Source organism: Pristis pectinata, chromosome 14, assembly GCF_009764475.1.
Source record: "Pristis pectinata isolate sPriPec2 chromosome 14, sPriPec2.1.pri, whole genome shotgun sequence".
Classification (NCBI taxonomy): domain Eukaryota; kingdom Metazoa; phylum Chordata; class Chondrichthyes; order Rhinopristiformes; family Pristidae; genus Pristis; species Pristis pectinata.
In genome coordinates, this window is record NC_067418.1 from 48,977,428 (window position 1) to 48,989,825 (window position 12,398).

The window sequence follows — 12,398 nt, forward strand, 5'->3', positions numbered from 1 at the left end:
TACTACAGTGCCAGTGACCCAGGTTCAATTCCCGCTGCTGTCTGTAAGGAGTTTCTACGCTCTCCCGTGTGTTTGAGTGGGTTTCCTCCGGGTGCTCCGGTTTCCTCCCACATTCCAAAGACGTACGGGTTAGGAAGTTGTGGGTGTGCTATGTTGGCGCCGGAAGCGTGGCGACACTTGCGGGCTGCCCCCCAGAACACTCTACGCAGAAGATGCATTTCACTGTGTGTTTTGATGTACATGTGACTTTAATAAAAGACATCTTAATCTTATCTTAATCTTAATATCCGTGTAAATTTTCTCTGTAAATCTGAGGGGAAACTTTTTATTCGGAGAGTGGGTGATATCTGGAACTGGCTGCCAGAGGAGGGAGTAGAATCGCCACATTTATGAGACATTCAGACAGGCACTTGAATTGGCAAGGTATAGAAGCTTGTGGTGCTAACGTGGGGAAATGGCATGAGTGTAGATGGGCAGGAAGGTCAGCACGGACATGATGGGCCGAAGGGCCTGTTTCTGTGCTGTGTGACCCCGAGTCTAGGACTCTATGAAGCTGGAGCACTGCTTTGACGAAGCTGATCAAATCCTGCAGGGCACAGAAGGGAGCTACCTTCCTGCAGCCATCGGGTCCTTGAACTGACCTGCACAACCCTAACCCTCCCTCAGCAACGGAACACGACGGGGCCACCCCTTGCACTGCCGTGGACTAGTCCCTGATTGTGTTTTTTTCTCGCACTAATGTCTCGTTTTGCACAGCTTCTCTTCACTGTCTGGTACAATTTATTTGTAATTTATGTTCTGTGTCTTGTCTGTACCTACGTGCCTGCGATGCTGCCGCAAGCAAGTTTTTCGTTTTACTCATACCCCACCGTACTTGTGCATGTGACAATAAACTCGACCTGACTTGGGAGCCAATGCAAGTGAGAAAGCTCTACGACCAGTAAGGGTGCACCTTTCCCATCCCATATTGCCCTGGCCCGCTCTCTCAACCAACTCAACTCAACTCAGTTCATTGGTATACTCAACCTGATCTACCTCTGGCCCATGAGTACAGCATTGACTATGGGTCCTGACACTTCAGCTGCTGGGCAGAAGTCTACTCCATCCCCATTCCCACCCCCCCGACCCCCAGAATTAACCATACAGGTCCAGTACAACATGGGCAGCTAGCCACCAAAGTGGAAGACTCCTCAGGCCTGCCCTTTCCGTAAAAAGCATAACACGGCCCTTATAACCATTTACTGAAACACAAAGATCTGTAGGTGTGGCAAATCTGAAATGAAAACAGAAAATGTTGAAGATAACAGCAGGTCAGGCTGTGTCTGCAGAGAGGAATAGAGCCAGCATTTCATAGAACATAGAACATTACAGCACAGTACAGGCCCTTCAGCCCACAATGTTGTGCCGACATTTTATCCTGCTCTAAGATCTGTCTAACCCTTCCCTCCCACATAGCCCCCGATTTCTCTATCATTCATGTGGCTAACTAAGAGTCTCTTAAATGTCCCTGATGTATCTGTGCCCACAACCTCCGCCGGCACAACTTACCCCTGACATCCCCCTTATACCTTCCTCCAATCACCTTAAAATTATGTCCCCTGGTGTTAGCCATTGTCGCCCTGGGAAAAAGTCTCTGACTGTCCACTCGATCTATGCCTCTTATCTTCTCTCCAAAGAGAAAATCATCTCAGATTTTCAAACCAAATCAGCAAATCAAATCATCACAGTTAAGCTAGAAAACGGGCATGTTTTAAGTTGCAGAGAGGCTGGAGACAATATAGGCGATATCTGTAATAGGGTGGGGACCAGGAAAGTGTGTGATGTAAAGGTTATTGCTGCTTGCCACAAGAGTATGGAGAAGAGGCGTGTAACTTGCAAATGCTCAGCCACAGAGGAGCTATTAATAGGAGGAGATGTGTATGGTCTAGAGAGAGAAGAACAAATGGGCCTCAAATGTGAGGTTTAGAACACAGCCAATGCTGGAAATCTGAATCAAAGGAGAATGCTGGAAATACCCAACAGGACAGGCAGCATCTGCGGAGGAGGAACCACTGAGTTAATGCTGCAGGCTGATGATCTTACATTGACACAGTAGTGTAGCGGTTAGCCTAACGCTTTACAGTGCCAGCGACCCGGGTTCAAATCCGGCCGCTGTCTGTGAGGAGTTTGTACGTTCTCCCTGTGTGTCTGCATGTTTCCTCCGGGTGCTCCGGTTTCCTCCCACGTTCCAAAGACGTACGGGTTAGGAAGTTGTGGACGTGCTATGTTGGCGCTGGAAATGTGGCGACACTTGAGGGCTGCCCCCCAGAACACTCTACGTAAAAAGATGCATTTCACTGTGTGTTTCAATGTACATGTGACTAATCAGGAAATCTTATCTCATCTTGGAACTGGCCACTTCTGGTTACATGATATTGTTGAATTCAGTGTTGAAACCTGAGAAGGCCGGGACTCGAGGGACTGAGTTACAGAGAGAGGTTGGGCAGGCTGGGACTTTATTCATTGGAGCGTAGGAGAATGAGGGGTGATCTTATAGAGATGTATAAAATCATGAGGGACACAGACAGCGTGAATGCACTCAGTCTTTTTCCCAGGGTTGGGGAATCAAGAACTTTAAGGCGAGAGGGGAGAGATGTAATCAGAACCCGAGGGGCAACTTTTTCACCCAGAGGCAGGTCAGTATATGGAACAAGCTGCCAGAGGAAGTGGTTGAGGCAGGTGCATTAACAACATTTAAAAGACCGGTACACGAATAGGAAAGGTTTAGAGAGATATGGGCCAAAGGCGAGCAAATGGGACTAGCTGGTGTCTTGGTTGGCATGGACTGGTTGGGCCGAAGGGCCTGCTTCCGTGCTGTATAATTCCATGACTATAATTGGAACGTGCCTAGAAGGAAGATGAGGCGCTGTTCCTCAAACTTACTTTGACTTCGTTGGAATAGTGTAGCAGGCCAAAGGCAGAAGTCGGGAGTGGGAGTGGGACGGAGAATTAATGTGACAGGTGACTGAAAGCTCAGGGTGACCTCAGTGAATGGACAGAGGGGTTCCACAAAGCAGTCACTTAACCTACACTTAGTTTGAGGGAATGGGATTGCTCTGATAGTCGGCACAGACGTGATGGGCCAAATGGCCTCCTACTTTGTGAGGAAATCGGAGGGGGTTAAAAAAAACGAGAGGAAGTTGAGGGAAAGGAAAGTTTGGGTCTTCAAATGGTGGGAAGGTGGGAAGGGGAAGGAGTAAGAGGGCACCTCCTGCCGTTGCCGGGGGAAGGGGCCACGGGCAGGGGAGTGTGAGCCGCTGGAGGTGGAGCGTGAAGGGATTGGTCCCTTCAGAAAGCCGAGAGGGGGAGGGGAAGACGTGTCTGCCGGTGGCACCTTAAGGCGGGTGGTCCGTTGAGTGTGGAGGCCGGTGGGGTAGAAGGGGAGGACAAGTGGGGTGGGAACCTATCCCATAAGATAAAGGAGCAGAAGTCGGCCATTCGGCCCATTGAGTCTGCTCCGCCATTCTATCATGAGCTGATCCATTCTCCCATTTAGCCCCACTCCCCCGCCTTCTCACCATAACCCTTAATACCCTGGCTACTCAGATACCTATCAATCTCTGCCTTAAATACACCCAATGACTTGGTCTCCACAGCCGCCCGTGGCAACAAATTCCACAGATTCACCACTCTCCGGCTAAAGAAATTTCTCCGCATCTCTGTTCTGAATGGGCGCCCTTCAACCCTGAAGTTGTGCCTTCTTGTACTAGACTCCCCTACCATGGGAAACAACTTTGCCACATCTACTCTGTCCAGGCCTGCTCTGGGTGGCAGGAGAGGGAACAAGCAGAAATGAACGGACTGTTCTTATGGCCACTTCACTGATCCACCAACCAGCACTTAATTACCAGCTCCGTGACAGGGAAGGTTGCCGGTGTTATCAGGCAGCATGTTCCAATACCCGGGCTGGGACACTTGGCTCCGGGCCATGTTGTAGCCTGGATCCAGGCACCGAAAGAGCCACGTTCCAAAGGTGCAGTGTGAGTGATTGTCCTTAGGTTCAACTCCACATCTGACTGTCACTGCCAGGCTTGGGAGAGCAACAGACAAAAGGTTAACGAGTTAACATAGAAGGAGTTTTACTTTAAAATAGACGGGAGATAAAAGTTTATAAGATTACGAGAGGCATAGATAGACAGTCGGTATCTTTTCCCCCAGGTTTGGAGCACCTAATACCAGAGGGCATGAATTTAAGGTGAGGGGGGGCAAGTTCAAAGGAGATGTACCGAGCTAGTTTTTTTTTACACAGTGGGTGCCTGGAATGCGCTGCCAGGGGTGGTGGTGGAGGCAGATACGATAGAGGCGTTTAAGAGCGTCGTAGATAGGCACATGAATGTGGGCATTGTGTAGGCAGAAGGGATTCATTTAGTCAGTCACTTAACTACCAGTTTAATCAGTTTGGCACAACATCGTGGGCTGAAGGGCCTGTTCCTGTTCTGTTCCACGTTCTATCAACAAGAGACCCATGAAATGTTTTGTGATCCTGATTGGGGAGGGGTGGGTGGTGGAGAAGAGAGATGGGGGGTGGGGGGGGGGAAGTAAAGTTGATGCGGGAGGGAGAGAAGAAATGGGCTGAGAGGTGAGGGAAAGTGCAGGGCACGCTGTGGACAGTGGGAGCTGTGCGAGTCGACCGTTGACCGGCGCGGTGGACCACGGCAGCCTCGTCCCGGAGCCCCCATGGTGAGGGGGGGGAATTGCTGAATAACTCTGGGACTGACTGAAGTAGGACACTCCGCCTGGCTCATTGTGCTCTGGGATGACGTCCCAGTCACTCCCAGGCTCTTTGCTGTCCTAGTTTCCACGGGGTAATGAATACTGTCTGGGTATCTGATCCCGTCAACAGCAGTACCTTGTGTCCCACTGCCGAGTTCCTGGCTGCTTGCGCATGCATCTCTGTGCTTGCCAGTGTAACTGGAGAGGGAGAGGCTGCTGTTTACTGTTGCCTCTCTGGCACTCTCTACACCCCCCACCCCCCCTCCTTCCCCATACAGGGCCTGCTGCTGCCTCTTAATGGTTATCCAGGGGATCACAGAGCGCACCTCACCTGTTCACCAGATGTCTGTGTCTCCCTCAGGGCTGACAACCTCAGATGGCGGAGGCCCACCAGGCTGTGGCGTTTCAGTTCACCGTCACCCCCGATGGCATCGACTTGCACCTGAGCCATGAGGCCCTGAAACAGGTCTACCTGTCCGGCCTGCGGTCGTGGAAAAAACGGTTCCGACGGTACAAAGTAAGTCCACCTTGGGATTGTATCCAGGGCAGGTAAACAGCCTGGTGTGGTGTGGGTGTTGGGGGGGGGGGGGTGGGGAGGTTGGGGTGTGGTGTGTGTGGGGGGTTTGTGTTGTGTATAGGGGTGTGTGTGGTGTGTGTGTGTGTTGGGGGTTGGGTTGCGTGTAGGGGTGTGTGAGGTGTGTGTGTGGTGTGTGGGTTGGGGTGTGTGAGGGGGGGAGGTTTGGGGTGTGGTGTGTGTGTGTGTGGGAGGTTGGGTTGTGTGTGAAGTGTGTGTGTGGGTCTGTGTGGGTAGAGTGTGTGTGGCAGGAGACACCAAATGAGCTCTGATCTCGCCCACTTTTCTCCTGCAATGGGACACTGGTTGCTTACACCACAATGGGGCACTGGTTACTTACACTGCTCTGGGACACTGGATACTTACACTGCACTGGATACTTACTCCACTCTGGGGCACTAGTTACCTCCACTGCACTTGGGCACTAGTTACTTACAATGCTCTGGGGCACTGGCTATTTACACCGCTCCGGGGCACTGGTTACTTACACTGCACTAGGGGCTTGTTACTTACACCACTCCGGGGCACTGGTTAACTATACCACTCTGGGGCACTGGATAGTTACACTGCTGGCTGCTCCTCCAGTGACACAGAACCTGCTCAGGGGGCAGAATATAAGGGCTGGGAGATGAGGGTACAACTTCACAACACTTCGGTTGGGCCACAGCTGTAGTTCTGGTCACCACACTATAGGTGTGTATGCACTGCAGAGGGTGCAGAGGAAACTTGCGTCCTGGCCGTCACTCACCCCTCGACCAGCATGACCAAAAGGTGACGATCTGGCCTTGATCAATTGAACGGTTGAATAGACTATTGAACAGCTCCCTTCCATGATGAGATGGACTCTGACCTCACGATCTACCTTGTTCTGACCTTGCACCTTATTGCACTGCACTTTCTCTGTAGCTGTGACACTTTACTCTGTACTGTTATTGTTTTTACCTGTACTACATCAATGCACTCTGTACTAACTCGATGTAACTGCACTGTGTAATGAATTGACCTGTATGATCAGTATGCAAGACAAGTTTTTCACTGTACCTCAGTACAAGTGACAATAATAAACCAATACCAATACCAATCACACGTGCCGTGTCCAAGTTGCAGTTGCAGTGCCGGTGACACTTCAAGGACCGAATTGATGGCAAAGTGGGCTTGAGGCCGTGCAAGGTGCTGAACAAACGCCGGGTGTGCGGAGCGGGGCTTTGTTTGGTGTGTGGGCCACCTTTGCCGAATTGTCTGCTGATCCTTCTCTTTGCAGAACGGGATCCTGACGGGGGTGTACCCCGCTAGCCCCTCCAGCTGGCTGTTTGTGGTGGTGGCTGTGATCGCAACAATGTATGCCCGCGTCGACCCTTCCCTGGGGATGATCGAGAAGATCAGGGGCCACCTGCCTACCAAGTAGGTACTAAACCAGCTCGCCTCACCGGCTGACGTTTCTGGGTTTCATTCTCTGCTACATTTAACCCCTTTTCTCTGGCAGTGGTTACCTGTCCAACCAGAGTGAGAACATCCTGAGTGGTCTGCTCTTCGGCACGGGACTGTGGATCGCCCTGGTCTTCACCATGCGCCAGACACTGAAGCTGCTTCTTTCCTATCACGGATGGATGTTCATCCAACATGGCAACACCCCAACCAACGTCAAGCTCTGGATGGTGAGTCCAGATACCCCCCACCCTTCCCCTCCCTCCCCGTCCCCCCAGTATCATTTCAGAGCTGTGGGGAAGAGAGGGTACATTATTTTCCTGAGTCTACGCAACAGTTCACCATCTGCTCTCTGGGATCCGGAGAGGTTGCTAGGAGATGCAACCAACCAATAAGGGAGGGGCCCCTCCGGAGGTTCTCGATCAGAAGGCCAAGACCTTCAGGGATATGGGTGAAAAAAATCTAATGGGAGTAACAACAGTGGCAAAAAGAACCTACTGGAACCATTCTCAGCTCCTTAGTGCACACAATCCTTTAATTAAAGGCTTAGTGGGGAAGCACCAGAAGTAGAAGGTGTAGCTTTCCAACCAGCTGAGAAGTAGGTGAGATGGCAGTGCTTGCTGGTGTGGAGGGTTGGCATTGGATGTGGTCTCCCAATTAACTTGTGTGTAGGGTTTCCTGTTCGGTTACTTGCACTATTTTGTGTTTGAGTCTGGATCTCCTGGCTGGGTCAGGATGGGATGGATTGGGTCTGGGTTGGGATGGATTGGGTCTGCGTCAGGTGGTTTGGGTCTGGGTAGGGATGGATTGGGTTTGGGTTTGAGTTTGGATGGATTGGGTTTGGGTTGGGATGGATTGGGTCTGGGTCCAGGTTGGGATGGATTGGGTTTGGGTCTGGGTTGGGATGGGTTGGGTCTGGGTCTGGGTTGGGATGGATTGGGTCTGGATTGGGATAGATCGGGTTTGGGTCTGGGTTGGGATGGTTTGGATTGGGTCTGGGTTGGGATGGATTGGGTTTGGGTCTGGGTCAGGATGGAGTGGGTTTGAGCTTGGATCGGGATGGATTGGATTTGGGTCTGGGTTGAGATGGATTGGGTTTGGGTCGTGATAGATTGGATTTGGGTCTGGGTTGGGATGGATTGGGTTTGAGCTTGGATCGGGATGGATTGGATTTGGGTCTGGGTTGGGATGGATTGGGTTTGGGTCGGGATGGATCAGGTTTGGGTCCGGGTTGGGATGGATTGGGTTTGGGTCTGGGTTGGGATGGATTGGGTTTGAGCTTGGAGCGGGATGGATTGGATTTGGGTCTGGGTTGGGATGGATTGGGTTTGGGTCGGGATGGATCAGGTTTGGGTCTGGGTTGGAATGGATTGGGTTTGGGTCGGGATGGATCAGGTTTGGGTCTGGGTTGGGATGGATTGGGTCTGGGTTGGGATGGATTGGGTTTGAGCTTGGATGATTGGATTTGGGTCTGGGTTGGGATGGATTGGCTTTGAGTTTGAGTTTGAGTCTCCCAGTTTGGTGTCTGTTTTCCTGTCGAGTTGTTTTATGTTTGGGTTTAGGTTTGGGTTTGGGTTTGGGTTTGGGTTTGGGTTTGGGTTTGGGTTTGGGTTTGGGTTTGGGTTTGGGTTTGGGTGTGGTGCCAGTCTCCTCATTGAGATTTAGTGAATTTATTTCTGGACCTTCATTGTGACTTCTCCATGCAGCTGATGGTGAAGATCTTCTCTGGCCGCAAGCCCCTGACGTACAGTTTCCAGACCTCCCTTCCGCGACTCCCTGTGCCGACTGTGAAGGACACCATGAGGAAGGTGCGTGGATCTCAAGTACCAGTCCATTCAGGCTGAGTCATGGTCTAAGTGTCCCAGGAGCTTGTCACAGGCTGGGTCACTGGACAAGTGACATCCTTACATAACTGCTCCCAACCACCCTATACAGTTCAGGGGATCAGCATTCCTCTGACTTTTGTCTAAAGCTGGCACTCTGCTTGTTGTCAGCAATGAATTTTCTAAAGCTACATTCTACAGGAAAAAGCTAGAAGGAGCTTTACTGTGTATGTAGCTGCAGCTGACATAGAATAGTTTGTAGGGAGTTTTATATTGTATGCGTTTGTTGGGACCGGGACAAGCTCTATCTGCATAGGGCATTCTCTCTATGAGAGTTGACCGTGTTACTGTTCATTATGGCCCAGCCTCTGAGCTATAGTCAGAACCGTGAATAACGAGCTACATCTCTTGTCGACCTCGGCTTTGAGTTATCCTCCACCTGCGTTATTAACTATTAACCTTGGTGAGCGTTTGCAAGTGGGACTACAAGAGAAAAGGGGATCTCCTGGCCCTTAAACCTTTGTGGATACAGAGGAGGATGAAGCAAAGGAAGGAAGTTTGTCAGGCTCTTAAGGAAAGCAAGGGAGGAGCTAGCCACAAGATCAGACTTCAAAACCCAATATTCTTTGGATACAAGCATGGCACTAGACTGACTGCTGATGAAAAGAGAGAAAGAGGTAAGCCAAGTAACTACAACCTAACACTGGTAAACGGGCAAATCACTGGGCATCACTGACAGGAAGGCTGAATGAAGTAGGGTTCTGCAAGCCTCAGCACCTTGTCCCTTGCTTTTTGTGGTAGACGCAAATAATTTGGGCAAGCGTCGGGGACTAGGTGGGGAAGTGGGCAGGTGGTTCTGATACCGACGTTGGAAGTGAGGTTGCTAATGGGCAAGGCAGTGGCAGGCTGCGGGAAGGACGAACAAGTTAGCTGGCCGGTCACATGAAGTGCCAATAAAGTTCACCTGGAGAGCGCAAGGTTGTCACTGTGGGAAGGGCAAGCAAGGTAAGGGGATGAACCCTTGGTGGGATACCAAGAAATACAAGAAACAGGGTGTGTGCTCGTGTGTCACAGGGCAGCAGGGAAGAGGTAAGACAGAACACTGGCACCGTGGCAAGATCGAGGAGAACCTGGTGGAACTGTACGAAATGCCAGTCCGGCCACAGTGGCCGAACTGTGAATAGTTCCGGCCACAGGAATGATGCGTAATATCACGTGTGAGTGTGTGGAGGAGATAAGATCAGATCTCTTTATTAGTCACATGTACATCGAAACACACAGTGAAATGCATCTTTTGCGCAGTGTGTTCTGGGGGCAGCCCGCAAGTGTCGCCACGCTTCTGGCGCCAACATAGCACACCAACAACTTCCTAACCCGTACGTCTTTGAAATGTGGGAGGAAACCGGAGCACCCGGAGGAAACCCACGCAGACACACGGGGAGAACGTACAAACTCCTTACAGACAGCGGCGGGAATTGAACCCGGGTCGCTGGCGCTGTAATAGCGTTACACTGACTGCTACACTACAGAAACGTTGCCAAGCCTGGTGAATTATTGTCATTAGGCAAGATATACCAGGACAAAGGAGAAACAGGAGACTGCAGACACTGGAACCTGGGGCAACAAACAATCTGCTGGAGGAACATCGACAGTTCTTCCCTCCCACAGGTGCCACTCGATCCGCTGAGTTCTTCCAGCAGATAGCTTGTTGGACCAGGACGGGGCTGCTTCCTGTTCTACAGATGAGACAGTCGGGCGAATGATTTGAGGGGTATAAGATTTACGAATGACCCAGTGAGGGGGTGAACAGGAAGGACTGGGTTTTTTCACCCAGTGGGTGGTTGCAATCTGGAACGCACTGCCTGAGGGGTTGTGGAGACAGAGACTTGTCACAACATTTAAGAAGTATCTGGACAAACACTTGAATCACCAAGGCAGAGAAGGCTACAGGCTAAGGGCTGGGAAATGGGATGAGTGGGTATGTAATGGTCAGCACAGACACAGTGGGCCGAAGGGTCTGTTTCTGTGCTGTATGACTCTGTGACTAAGAACACCACAAATCTCTGTGTCGTGTGTGAACTTACTAATGGGACAGAGAATAAAATGCAGGGCACCAGAGGGAGAATAGGAAAGGAAGGGGAGAATAGGATGGTGGAGTTGTTCTACCAGGATCTACCATGGACATGATGGGCCAAGTGGCCTGTATCATACTTCACGCACCTCATACTCTCTTGTGCTATCACATCCTTCCCGTACTGTGGGACAAGAACTCTGTACGGTGCCTTTGACTGTTGTGTGGCTTTACAGACTTTTACAGTAGAGTTCACTGGACCTTCAGTGGTAATCCCAGTGCCCCCGATCACCTGATTCTCTGCGTTACCTCCGGGCTGTGATGGATTGACGTGTTTTTGTTGCGTCCAGTACCTGGAGTCCGTCCGACCACTCCTGAGTGACGAGGAGTTCAAGCGAATGCAGGCCCTGGCTCAGGACTTCGAGCTGAAGGTGGGACCGAGGCTTCAGTGGTATCTGAAGCTCAAATCCTGGTGGGCCACCAACTACGTGAGTAACAGTTCCACGTGGGAGCACTTCTCTTGTTTGATTTTAACTTGAACTTGGTTTTGCGCAGCCAGGGGCTAAACTTAATGTCCAGTGACTGGACAATATAACATCCAGTCAGTGGACGATATAACATCCAGTCACTGGATGATATAACGTCCAGTCACTGGATGATATAATCCCAGTTATAGGACAATATAAATCCCAGTCACTGGGAGATTAATGTTCAGTCACCAGACAATTAATGTCTAGTTGCTGAGTGATACAACGTCCAGTCACTGGATGGTGCAACGTCCAGTCACTGGTGATTACAGTAGATTGCCCCTTGTGTATAGGTGTGTGTTAGACTCCAGGGGGAATTGATGGGAATTTGGGGAGAATAACACGGGATCAGTGTAGGATTGGTGTAAATGGGACCTGATGGTTGGCCGAAGGGCCTGTTTCTGTGCTGTGTGACTCTGACTGTGATCAGTAACCCCCTCCCTGGAGCTAAAGAAGCTTCCAATGCTCTTGTTCGTTCTCTCCTCCCCCCTTTTCCTGATCTCTCACTTTTTCCTCTTTCATTCATAGAGCATGGAAACAGGCCCTTCAGCCCAGCTGGTCCAGGCTGACTAAGGTGCCTATGTACGCCAATCTTATTTCCCTGCATTTGGCCCATATCCCTCTAAACCTTCCCCATTCATGTACCTCTCTAGATACCTTTTAATGTAACCTTAGCTGCCTCTACAGCTTCCTCTGGCAGCTCGTTCCACATACCCACCACCCTCTGTGTGGAAAAACTTGCCCTCGGGTCCCTTTTAAATCTTTCCCCTCTCACCTGAAGTCTTTGTCCTCTGGTTTTAGACTCCTCTACCCCGGGAAAAAGACTGTAATTATCCACCTTATCTATGCCTCTCATCATTTTATTATACATAAGGTCGCCCGTCAGCTTCCTTTGCTCCAGGGAGAACAATCCCAGTCTGTCCTAAAGCTCAAGCCCTCCAGTCCCGGCAAAGAACTTGTGAATCTTTTTTGTACCTTCTCTGGCTTTATTGCACACAATACTCCAAATGCAGTCTATTGTTTTCTACTACTGTAATATGATGTCCCAACTCTTGTATTCGGTTCCAGAGTCGATGAAGGAAAGCATCTCAAACGCATTCCTCACCCGCCTGTCTTAGCTGTGTTGTCACTTTCAGGGGATTATTTACCTGAGGTCCCTCTGATGAACAACACTCCCCAGGGCCCATGCCATTTACTGTGTAAGTCCTGCCCCAGTTTAACTTACC

The 12,398-nt window shown here is 50.6% G+C and overlaps 1 protein-coding gene across 4 annotated transcripts in view; it reads left to right on the forward strand.

Moving 5' to 3' along the window:
* Positions 1–12,398, forward strand: part of LOC127577636 (carnitine O-palmitoyltransferase 1, liver isoform-like) — a 53,402-nt gene that overhangs the window by 13,024 nt on the left and 27,980 nt on the right. For all 4 annotated transcript variants that reach the window (XM_052028979.1, XM_052028982.1, XM_052028981.1 and 1 more), the window contains 5 exons: positions 5,114–5,269; positions 6,588–6,727; positions 6,810–6,981; positions 8,458–8,559; positions 10,996–11,133. In XM_052028979.1, coding sequence (XP_051884939.1) covers positions 5,129–5,269; positions 6,588–6,727; positions 6,810–6,981; positions 8,458–8,559; positions 10,996–11,133 — 693 coding nt within the window. In that variant the 5' untranslated portion in view covers positions 5,114–5,128. The remainder of the gene's footprint in view (positions 1–5,113; positions 5,270–6,587; positions 6,728–6,809; positions 6,982–8,457; positions 8,560–10,995; positions 11,134–12,398) is intronic.